This window comes from Leptosomus discolor, chromosome 4 (genome assembly GCF_034619465.1).
Source record: "Leptosomus discolor isolate bLepDis1 chromosome 4, bLepDis1.hap2, whole genome shotgun sequence".
Lineage (NCBI taxonomy): Eukaryota > Metazoa > Chordata > Aves > Leptosomiformes > Leptosomidae > Leptosomus > Leptosomus discolor.
Window position 1 is genome coordinate 42,657,468 of NC_141394.1, and position 12,723 is coordinate 42,670,190.

The 12,723-nt window shown below is 38.0% G+C and overlaps 1 protein-coding gene across 6 annotated transcripts in view; it reads right to left on the reverse strand.

Moving 5' to 3' along the window:
- RAPGEF2 (Rap guanine nucleotide exchange factor 2) overlaps window positions 1–12,723 on the reverse strand; it is a 186,519-nt gene that overhangs the window by 60,631 nt on the left and 113,165 nt on the right. For 3 of the 6 annotated variants that reach the window (XM_009958874.2, XM_086464719.1, XM_086464718.1), the window contains exon 1: window positions 7,008–7,067. The exons of the other annotated variants lie outside the window; for them this stretch is intronic. In XM_009958874.2, coding sequence (XP_009957176.1) covers window positions 7,008–7,067 — 60 coding nt within the window. Of the gene's footprint in view, window positions 1–7,007; window positions 7,068–12,723 lie in introns of those variants that run through there. 6 annotated transcript variants of the gene reach the window in all.

Here is a 12,723-nt window from a genome sequence, read left to right on the forward strand (position 1 = left end):
ACGGTTCAGCAAACCTAGGATATAGCTAACTAAGAAATAATTCCCACAATTCAGTTTAGATTTCTCAAAATCTAGAATGATTTTTTTTTCCCCAACCACAACCAACTACATCCAGTTTTCAGGTACAACGTCCTTCAGCACCCCATTTTCAAGCCACTGATCCCACTATCAGTATTAAATTTATGGTCCAGTTCTGCAGCCATATTCTCTTTTTCAAGCTAATTTACCATGCACTTTCAAATCATCCCATGTTAGACCCTCCTAACACTCATGTAACTCCTACACCATGCACTAGGTTGGCAGGCTCACAGCAGCAGACAAGCATTTAGGAAACAATGCTATGGATGGAGTCCTAACAGCACAACCCAGCTCCCATTCTCCTGGCTCTGCAGGAATAACAGCAGCACAGAACAGTAAAAGCCTATTTTTAACTATAAAGCAAGCCGACACGACTAAATACACAAAGGCAGCAGACCTACAAAATAGCACGACATCATTTTTATGAAATCACTCTTCAGAGGGGAAAAAAAAAAAAGCTTTAATCCATTTTTCTGACATGCAAAGTCACAGTTTGGTGTCAAGCTATAAACTAATAAATACTACCCAGTCAGTGTGTCCAAATGACACAGCGCACAGCACCTATGCTTGCAAGCAAGCAAGCTGAAAGGCTGCCATCAGATAAAATGAGGCAATATTTATAGACTGAGCAAAAGAAATCACAGATTGAGGAATTCAGATCACTAAGTTATTGTCTGGGTTTTCAATATGGTTCCTGGCTGTCCATAAACCTCTGAAGATCATGTAACTGCAGTTAGCAAGAAGATGCATTACTGCTACCAAATATTGGCATTTGGTCACCGGCCAACCCTGTGACAGTTGAAATAAATTATCTACAGGTAGAAAGTCACAAGTGCTACATGGAGCTACATTTTACCATTGCCATAGCATTTGTCAGCTTATTAATAGATAATAAATGCAGCTATAATGTAACACTTTGGATCCTAACTCATGAGCCTGCTTTTCCTCTATTTTGAAAAGCAATTGGCTCTTGATTCAAGTCAAGAAGCCAGAGCTTAAAGAGAAGGCTTGTGTGAAACCAGTTTTCATATTCCCACTCCAAAGGAGAAGCGTCATCTCCATCACAAGCCACAAATGCCATGGAGGTATGCATATATTTGAGTGTAGAGTCACAACCATCTTCACACTCAAGGCAAAATCTTCACATTTCGTCAAATATGGGAGCTTTCCATTGTCATTTACAATAGTCACTAAACTGCAATACAGAAAGTATGTGAAAAAAAAAATCAGAAAGCCCCTCTGAACTAAAGGAGAGGCACTCACACTTCCATCCACTACCCAGCACAGGGATCATGAAACACAGGAACTACTGAAATTTGTAACAGACCAAATTATTTTATATCTTCTTAAGGCACTGCAGACACGCTTTCATAGGAATGGCATATTACAGGAGACATCAACTTGACTGCTAATAACACAGGTCTTGGGAGAGGCTAGAAAACTAGCCAGTCCAAGCTGCAAGATTTAGCAGGATACTCCCCATTTTGGAAAACACTGTTTCACTTTTCATGAACAGGGAACTAATCATGCTGGGATTTTGTGCTCAATCATTTGCAATGGAGACCATGGATCACAGAAAGACTGATGCCTATGCTACTTAGCACAACACAGTCCATTACCTTCTGCTTTTTAGAGTTTCTATTATTCCTGTGTCTTTATTAACTCATAGAATCAGAAACAAATCAACATTACCTTAAGGGATTTAGGGTTTTTTTGTTTCTTTTGATGTCTGCCTTTTTGGTTGCTTGGGTTTGGATTGTTTTGAGTTTTGGGTTTGGTTTGTTGGGGTTTTTTTTAATTGTTGGGTCTCAGCAGCTTTCAATTTCAGATGGATTTTCAGCATGCCTGAATATCAGGCAGGAGTGCCTACAACTCAATAATGATAAATAGTATTAGTCTGCTGTCCCAAAATAGCATTTTGGAAGAAGCTGACTTTGCTTTTCAGGTTCACATCTGCATTGTGACTATAAATGGCACATTTCAGTGTGCACCATCAGAAGCACCACTTTGCAAGCACTCCAACAATACCACTAGATTTGGCCACTTTAGAACATAAACCAGAACCAGTAATACTGATTAGGTTAGTTTCTCAACTCTCATTGTGAGGTCTGAGCTTTTCCTACTTCATAAGCTTGCTAAACAAATGCCCTGCCGTGAGATCTTCTGTACCATCCATGTTGACCTTACAAAATTTCCCCTACTTCTTAAGAAGGGAGAGAAAGCAGTTTTGTGTACACACGCACAATATACATACATTTTGGGGTGGGTTTGGGGCATTTTTGTTTGGTTGGGTTTTTTTGTGTTGGGGTTTGGGTTTTTTTGGTTTGTTTTTTTTTTTTCCTCCTCTCTCAAATATGTTGTGCAATCCCCAGGCCTTGAAACAGTAACAAAAAGATAGCAGGACATCTCCTGTGCGCCAAGGATGCTTTCATTGCCATCTCTACAGGTCACCAATATATTCACTGTCATTCCTATGAAATCACCCAAGTTTCACCATTTATAAGCTTTTGAGAAAATCTGCAGTTAAATGTTGTCCTGGAGAACAGGAATTTAGAGCCAGGCTCTACCACAGATCTCTGGTAGGATGCCAGGCAAGTCACTTAAAATCAACCTTTCAGATTATCATTAGGCCGTGGGTGCCTGAACTAGGCCAAAACACAGAAAATTCAAATAACAAAATCCAGACTTTGAACACTTACTCAGGACTAGCTATGCTGAGTAATAACCATCTTGAGCTCGCAAAATTCTGTCCTTACTTTTTGCCAAAGATGTACTTCAGCAGAGCTACCTGAAAAACAGAAGATAACACCCCCCCACACACTACTTTAATGAACCACGTGATCACTCTAGCTACAAACACCTTAAAAAGCCACAGAAGGAAAAAAAAATTAAAAAATAACGCTTTCATCTTCTTAGTAGGACTTGAATAGTATGCCCAAAACACAACCTGGCCTTTTGAGCAATGAAGCTAGCCCAAAATATGAAACAGCTGCTCATTAAACCAGAGCTATCCATCTTCAGATGAATCTTGTGGAAGATACATGATCATATAATTAAAGACTGTATCATAATGCGTCTATGAAGAGGTGAAATAATATTCCTAATCACATGAAAAATCTGCAACTCCTTTATCGGTCTTCAAAGAGGGTTTTTTTCCCATATATACAAATTAAAAGGAAAGGAATAATCAGAAGGGGCCAAACCAGAAATGTGGTTTCAATAAGTGATAAAAGTAAAGGTGCCTAACAACAGAAAAAAATCTGTATCAAGCCCCATTGCAATGTAATTCATTAAGATTAACAAATTCACAACCATCAGCAGTTACAGTAGCTAATAGGTTACTACTGAGTCAAAGTTCTTTTTCACATATCTATTTTTTTCCAGAGATACATTAAAAAATACTCAGGTATGATGCCAGCTCAGATTGTTCAGCTTACCAAGCATAGCCACCTGATCACAACATCATACCATTCCTTCCCGTGCCTTATTAGCACTGCATGATGCTCATTCAAAGGTCAAATAACTATCCCAGGTTACATTTATTGTTTGAGTTATAAAACAATACTGATGATCTCTTCCAGTAACAGAAAAATACACTTATTCTTCATAATTCTAGATTTCTCAGGAAAGCGCGCCAGCACCCTCAATACACATGAAACTAAGACTCCCTCAAGACTCTTCCTTAAAATACCACTCATTTCCTTCTCTTTCCTGGGAGTGAGGGGGCCCCTAGCACAGGGCACAAAACACTGAACTAAAATGTGGTAAGAACAAGCCAAAGATTTGACTTATTGCTTTCAATATTTTTCAGTAATTCAAGACAGGTCAAGCACATCAAAAGGCTGTAGTATCTGCATGATCACTAAAGAAAAGTCACTGGGCTGGCAGTGAAACATACAATTATTAGCAGACTTCATTTCAATAACACCCAAAGTATGTAACTTATGCTTTCTTACAGGTTGTGCATAAGTCACTCCAACGTACTCTGCAATTCATGAGCTGTTAATCATTACACAGTCTTGAAAGAACTATGTATCTCAAGTCACATTTTTAAAAGCCATTAAACCTCTCAATTTTATTATTATTTTTTTTTTTAAGATGACCTTGAGTAAAGTTCCCACAAACACCACATACAAATGAAAAGGAGAAAGGAGAGAGAAAGATAACATTTCAGAAGGCCCAAGTCTACTGTGGGAACCTTCATGCGTTAGACCTTCATGTGATTTTTTTCACATAATAAAGCAGGTATAAGACGCAACATGTGAAGCTTTTCAAGAGATAGTTGTTTCAACATCCACAAAGCAACAGTTTTTGAAAACATCACTCATCCTCCTAACATTTAAGATTAGGAAAATTATAATGAAAGCACTACAAAGCTAGTAGAGAGGACTTAAAACCAGCAAGGACACGGCCAAATAGAATGAACCTACTGAAATATATTAAATCTGGTGAAGTACTTTAAGTACAAGAAGTAAGCAGAACTACTTTTGCAACAATCCAGCTTTCACTCCTCTGCCATCTTCCACCTGGAGCACACTTTTACTCCAGTTCAGCAGATAACAACAGTCGTGTATAAAGGAACATCACCCATAGATCAACGCCTTCTTCAGACAGGTGTCTGTAGCACCGCTTCAAACTCTTCCAATTTGTGAAATATGGGGCATGTAGGACCACTACACTTGATTGATGATGCTGATTTTATTTCTTATATTAAATAACCTAGAAATGCAACACAATTTTTCACTTTTCCTCTCTCCATTTTCACCACGATGAACTTAGTGGTCAGTTTGCATACCAGTTTCACAGAACAGTAGTTTCAAACCATATCTCTCATTCCTTAACTAAACTAGTGTGAAACTAATATTTAAGAGCGTTAACTAAAATGCATTCACAGAATCTTGTGAAACCTTGCACAGGAGATTTTTGCATTCAATTCCAGATTGTCCCAGCAAATCAAGCTGTGAGACTCTAGGTGGGGATGTCACAGAAATAATTAAGGCTCTCTCCTTGAAATAAGATCAAGTCAGATATCAATAAAAGATTTAGGATTCTGGAAACATACTAACATGAAAATAACTCATCATCAAAAATGATGAATTCAATAAGTTTTCCTTTTAGGCAAAGCAAGACAAAGTCTGTATATCTTGAAACCCCAAGCTTGCCTTCCCTCTCTACCATGTATTCACATCTTTCAGTCCCATCTTCCAAGCTAAATAATCTCTACCTGGAGAACAAATGTGGAAAGTTCATTGCTAAAGTGGTGTTTTTAACTGAGATACACTGTGTCCTATTGGTTTCATTTTAAACTGTAAACTCTAAACTATGTTTTGTTCACACAAAGTGTGCAATTGTGTGCCAGCTCTAAGTCAAAGTACGACCCCTTTTTCTGACATATATATTGACATTTCTTAAGGTAAACTTTCTTGTAAAGTAATACCTTGACTTTTCCCTTTTACTATTCCTACATTTTGATCTAGAGAGTGAAATTTATCTCTGTGATTTAATTAACCCAGAGTAATAGAACTAAAATATGACAGAGCTTGTAATGTAGAGTCTCTAAAATGCTGGGTTAATTTTTTTCCTTTATCTATAAGCAATTATTTTATATCAGTCAGACTTCCTGTGTTACCAGAATAAATCTGGAACTTTTCATCAACATCCGTTGGGAGTAGAAAGAGCAGAAAAAAACCAATACATATGCAGCTTTCTCATTTTATTCCTATTTGCAAATTCAAGGTATCCTATTCTATTTCAACTTCTTCAGTACTTGAGTTTCAGGAGGGAAGAAGATTTTTTTATTATTTTTTTTACATTGAGTTCTAAATATTTCATGAACACAAACTGATTTGGTAACATGAACTCCTTTATAACGTAATTAAGAAGAGGAGAAAGGTCCGTAAGTCTACAACAAGAAACTGTCATATGTCTGCTACATGCATAAGAAAAATTCACTAGACACATTCTGAAATGTTTCAAGATTAGTTTCCGTATTTCTACACAATCAAAACTAAATTGTTGAAGGAAATGCTCCTCTTAAAAAGTTCCTAGCACAGCTTCCCAATTTTTATGATTCTTACCTGGATATGGTGAACATACTGTACACATTCCCATGCACATTCTAACACAGTATGCACATATATATAAAAATATCTTTTCAATAAACAAATTGTAAGATTGAAAATTATACTGAACCATATAAAATCTAGCATGAAGACTTAAATGTGTTGACTGCGCAATAAGAATCTATACTTCTAGAATCTTTTTATCATATAAAACCTAAATTTCGAATTCCTGACACCTGAGGCCTTGTTAAATAATGTTTGCTCTTCTGCTTATGAATGCATTTTTCCCAAACAATAAACATAGGCAGCCTATGGGATTAAAGCATGACAAAGGTGTAGCTGACTCATGGGATCAATTAGAAAGCTTCAGTACTTATGCCTTTTGTTCATTCCATGTTTTACTAACAGTTTCTGCGTTTTCAGCATAAGTGTATCACAGATGTTAAACGCCATGCTACAAGGCAACAGCACACCAGTACCATACACTATATAGAATAAATCTATTCTTTTCACCACCTACAATTATATCATTTGTTACACAGCTTGAATATTTCTTTAAAGTTTTAACAAATGCATAACAATTTCACTGAATGCTCATAGTTTCTTGCCCAACGAAAGTATGTCAGCATTTTTTCAGTACATTTTTAACATTCAACAAGAATTTACAGAGTTGCCTTTTATGAGATAAAAACAATCTTAAATACAGCCACTGACTCTAATGCCACTTCAGGTACAGCTTTCCCTTGAAACCCACTATTAAATTCACAAGCAGGAAAGCCCGTGAGCAGGACGACAAGCAGCTTCACTCTCCATGCAGTTTGCCCGTGACAGGTTATTGATAGAACAAACAGAATTTGCAATACTTACTGAGTGTTTCTCCTGCTGGCCCATAACTCCATGGTTAGCTGGGATTGCAAGTGGTTTCATAATGAAGAAACAGAAGCTGAACTGAATTTACACATCATGTACCAATTTCTTATGGATGGCAAGTCACCCTCTACAGCATTAAATTAAAAAGAGGAGGAGTGGGGGAAACCAAGCTGGAGCTAAAAGTGTCACTACTGGTAAGCTCAAAAACCCCCTCGCACTTGTAGTGCAGAGCAGCAATCCGAACGGCAGCGTTAGTCTCCATTTTTGTAACACTGAAAGTCTAAGCATGTCAGGACGCACAGAGCCTGCTGAAACCCTACATATCCAACATTTGTCCAAGGGAACAAAACCATTCCCTGAGCCTGAGGAATGGGGAGAAAAGAAAAACGAGGAAAAAAGCTAAAATGGCTGACTGCACAGAGACTCCCTCAAAAAGGCTTAATACAGTATTATGTTAGTCAAGGTGCAGGAACCAGCCTCCAGCATTCAGCCAAGCATTGTTAATACTCCTGTTTCATTTGCAATCACACACACTCACACACGCAGCCTCCCCCCCTCCACCACTACCCTCCACTCCCCCAAAATCAGGGCAGAGCACACAAATAGGGACCTCCTCCCCTGGCTGCTAATGATGCTGACAGAGTAGTGACCAGTGATCTCTGTTCCACTCAGCTAACCAAGTTTGCACAATTAATCTTAGCAGCATGACATTGATGGATATTTAATCTTATGATGCCTGTTCCTCACAATCAAGACAAGCACGTCTACCACCCAAAGAGTCAGCAACAAAAATACAACACAGTTACACACACACAAAAACCCAGAGAATCATGAGTCTGAATGCAATACGCCAATATAATTACGTTATTGTGCTTACTTTGGAAGACCATGGCTGCAGGCAGTTGGCATAGCAACGCACAAGGAAAGCCATTTCCTGGGTAGAAAGAATGCTTCCTTTTCTAAATAAAAAATTCCTCTTAGGATACAAACGGCATTGCTGCTTCCTGCAGAAAGCAAAGACACTGTAGTCTGTCTCTTAACCTGCACACAGGCACACACTCAATGCAGTTCGAGTGATGTAAGTGGATTTCTCTCTCTCCTCTCTCTCCCTCCCTCTCCCTTTATCCACCGAAATATTCAAGTCAAATGGAAGACACATTCCTTGAGGCTCGCCCCCTCGGATACTTAACCATTTCACTCATTAAGGTAGAGATGGACAATGCAGATAAAACAGCAAGCTCTTGCCTGTATCTGGTAGCAGCCTCTGAAGATCAAGGCAGCCCCAGAGGGGAGGGATCCGTTCGCTGCTGGCTCCTAAGAATATCACTGAAGTCAGGGTGGGAATAAGGACCCACGTTTACCTCACCAAATCCTGAACTGAACACGACTTTTCATGAAGATGAGGATAAAGCAGAGGGTTGGACATCACCTCCCTTTTTCCCCCACCCAAAAGAGTGCTGCTGCAGAGCTGTAAACATTGTTATCAAGTATTTATAAACAGTGCACTTGATGAGCTCTCTCAGATTTTCAGCAGCTTCGCTGCTACACAGGCCACAGATATTGAGGGACTGTGGCAGGTAAATGGCCAGAACCCTTTAACATGTTATTCAGTCTTTCTGAATATAGCTCCTGCTTCTCCTTGCACACCGAATACAAAGTCCACTAAAAACAAAAGGCGATGCAAGATCTGGAAGAGACTGACATACATATGGCTTTTATAATCATCCTCTCTGATTGTAACTATATCTTAACTCAGAAATTTCCCCAGTCACTCCCATTTACACTATACCATTTCTCATGTTATGCTAGCAGGATCATACTGCAGAGGACCTGAAATGCAACAGGGAACACACTCAAGCAATAAACTAATTGTCAGCCCTATATGACACACATCTTAATCACCACAAATTCACATCACTTGACACAGGGGAGACCAAGCCAGGGCACATGTCGCTCTTCCATTAGGTTTCAACTTTAGTGCAGTTCTCTAACACGTTTACAACACATTCTTTAAAAACCAAAGACCATCTGGGCTTAAAGTAACTTCAAAGTTTTGGTTTTTTTTTTTGAACAAGAAAAATAGAAAAAATACTTAACAGTTGTTACACAGGCATAAACACAAAGGAAGAAAATGAATACTACAGAATACTATGTCATACAATCAGCAGCTCCCTTCCACCAAAATAACATGTCCACTGATAATGAGTTGAGTTTGTTACACAATGATTTCTTTCAGTACTGACAATGACTGCTAGTAAACAAGGCTATAAAAATTAGTGGAAATTAATTTTAGTGAAGTAAAAAAAATAAAAAATACCTGGTCGTTTTGGTGTTTGTTTTTTTTTTTTCTGCATAGTTATTCTACGGACACCATTACATACACAGCACGTTTTAAATTGAATATATTTACATTTATGTAATGACACTTGTGCCCTTGGTCTCCTAATATACACTAAAAGATAAGTTCTTCTTTAAATGATTGAATTACAACATTTAGTTTAGAATTTTTAAAGTCTTTGAAATGTGCCAGTGCAACTAACAGACGATTTTAAAATGTTAAATTTTGCTTAAGTCTCATAAAACAGTCTAATGCTGAGCACAATCAATTTTCCAATGAAGTGCTGACCAGAAATAGAGGAAGTTATTCATTCTAGGAAGCTTAGACAAACCCTCTCTAGTACAAAATGAAAAAATATTACTTGTTGGCAAAGCAATTAAAATCCTCTTGAGTCCGATTCGGTGGCCTTGCGGTTAACACAATGAGCAGAACTTGAACGGGGTTTTTTACACTCATGTCAGGAAAAAAACGGAAGTTCAGCCAAGACTGAAACATCTCCCCAGCATAGGCATGGAGCACACCACTTTCTGAACTCCATTGCACACACAACTATCAACATGTTTCTTACTCTGCATCAGTTGGCATTTCCAACCAAAATCTAGCTAGATTTCTGTGGCATAAGCATTGAAGAGCAACACAAAACCATGAATAAAACCACTAAAACAATAGTGAAAGTCAAAACTTCCAGATGACAATTCCATGAAACACTTCCTTACTACTTATGCTGGTCACTACTATAGTACACCTCCACTTGTCTGTCAGAAAATTAAGTCAGTACCTCAAGCATGAACGCAAAATTTAAGTCAACCTAACAATGTCTAATTGATGTTCAGATGCATTAGACTGACAAAAACCTGGTGGTTCCCAAAACAGAAAAAAGCTTCTTTATATTCAAAATGTGAAAAGTGATACTTATGTCATTAGGTGAGGAAAACACTCTCAGACAATTTGTGAGTCAAAATAATTTCAAGAAATAAATGGCTGATTCCATTTCCCTATTCCTTCCTCCTCAACTGCCACCACTTTCCAGGTACAATGGTGCAGTGTAATAGTGTGCACTGTCCATTATCAGATTCGAAAATAATTACATATAAATTATATTTTATAAGAGAAAAAATTAAAGCAGAAGTTCAGTGAATTGTTGCATGTTTCAGTGAAGAATTAATGGAATTTAAATCAGTGTAAGACACCAGGACAATATATCCTGGAAAACTTTTATCATAAAAAAGTATGAATAGTTCACACAAATCCTAACCGCAACTTTGTGTTCATGCATATTTCAAAACCCATCTGAGAACTCCTTGCTTAGACTTCAAGTTTGAAAAAAGCAAGAAATTTTTGCAAATGCTCTTAGGCAAGTACAGTGAGATGTTAATGAACCTGATGTGCAATGATTGGACATGATAGGCTACCCCCAGCTGCTTGCAAAATACTGAAGTTATAAGAAAGCTGGCATCTCTTTGTGAGTCACAGAAAAGAATGTTAAAAACCCGTTTCAAAAATAACTACAAACATTAGGACATCCTTGGACTATATATCCAGAATTCATAAGCAGTAGTTCTGAATTGAAGGTAAAAATTGGTAGAGATCTCAGCAGCATGTAACATCTGACTGTAATGCCTCTCAACTATTTTACATTCTAGAACGTAATCTCACATGGATATTATTCTCCTAAGCAGTGTCAACAACGCTTGGAGTATTAAACCTTTTTAGGTTAATGACAAATGCTGCAACAACAGATTACCTCAAATCTTTAACTTCAAGCAGTCACCTTAACTCACAACTATTTACAGGAGTACTTAAAATTTTATACAGATTACATACACAGAAACCATTATTTTCCTGAAGTACCTCAAAAGCAGAGGTTACCAGCACATTTTCTCCTTCCTTTTAAACACAATGTAAAGTATCCTTTCCTTCACGTTCAAAAACTTGGGCAAAAGACAATAGAAAACTGTAAGGTCACCAAATTTACTGCCACTTCATGACTCCAGTAGCTAGAAAATGGGGCGGGGGGGGGTGGGTGGGGTGGGGGGGTGTGAGGGGGCCCGAGGTCAAAGAAATAGAGAAAAAGACCAAGGAAGAAATGCAAGCAATCCACTATGTCCCAAAACCATTCACACTGACGGGACTATTGCACAGATATTACACAGTTGTGTAGGTGGAATACAGAGACAGCTAAACTGAAACGTGCAAGAGAATTTTGGAGAATAAGGCAGAAGTGTCATTCACTTCCCCCCGCCCTCCTCACTTGTAAAGAAATGGGTTAAAACTTAATTTTAAGCTCAGGGCTATTGGACACAAAACTGATAAGCTCTCAGGAGCATGCTTCTGAATTTTAAAATGCTGATGCTCTCTCCCTCCTGCTAGCCTTATGAGAGAGATTGCTACATAATAATCTGATGCTCCCATCAAATTTAAAAACACCAAAAACCTGGAACAATAATTTACTCCAAATGCTACAGTCCATTTAAACGTCCCATACAATATGAAAGTCTTATTCTAATGTATTCAGAAAAATTTACTGCCAGTAATTTAAATCTCTGGCCATATGACCCAATTTCATGCAAGCAAGTTCCTGTTTATCAGCATAATGCCAACATGGGATGGTCCAGGCACAACTGTCCTATTCACGCTTTCTCGAGAACTTTGAGAACTTGAAATAACACTGCTGAATAAAGGAAAATTACCAAATATATTCTCCAAGGTGAGTTTCTATGACTAAAATACCACTTTGGCCAAGATACATGGATAAAGTAATAGTATTTGCCAAATTATTTTTTTTTCATTCGTAAAGCTGTGGCATCAACATCATTATAATGATGTTCACTGCACCATTGGCAACACCAACACAAAAGTTACAATGGAGTGATGTGTGGCATTTTGATAACACATTTACTAATGTTACAGACCATTTGAACAAATGCCCTTCTGTTGAGCTGCTGCTGCAAATGAATCTATAATCCGGATCTTTAAAATAATGACAAACCAGAGCAGTCAGGCTGGTGCCTCAGCTGGGTGGATGTGCCGTAGACTGCCAATCTTCCCTTTGACGGCAGACCCATTTGTCACCTTCTGTGCACAGCTCTGTTTTCAGTACAGCAAACTTTGTTTGCATGCCATCCATCTTAAAATGGAAGCAAGTTATAGTATTCATTTCAAATATTTGCCATGGAATTCTCTTACATACAACAATTATGTTGGAACTGACACAAAGAAAAGCTATAAATGATGGATACTCATCCCAAACGTGACAAGATGTCCCATTTCCAGAGTATCTAATTTAGCTTACAAAACAGATATAGCAAAGGCTCACAACAGTAACGGAGCACACAAACTTTTCTCCGGACTCCATATTTATTTATGCTTTAAATC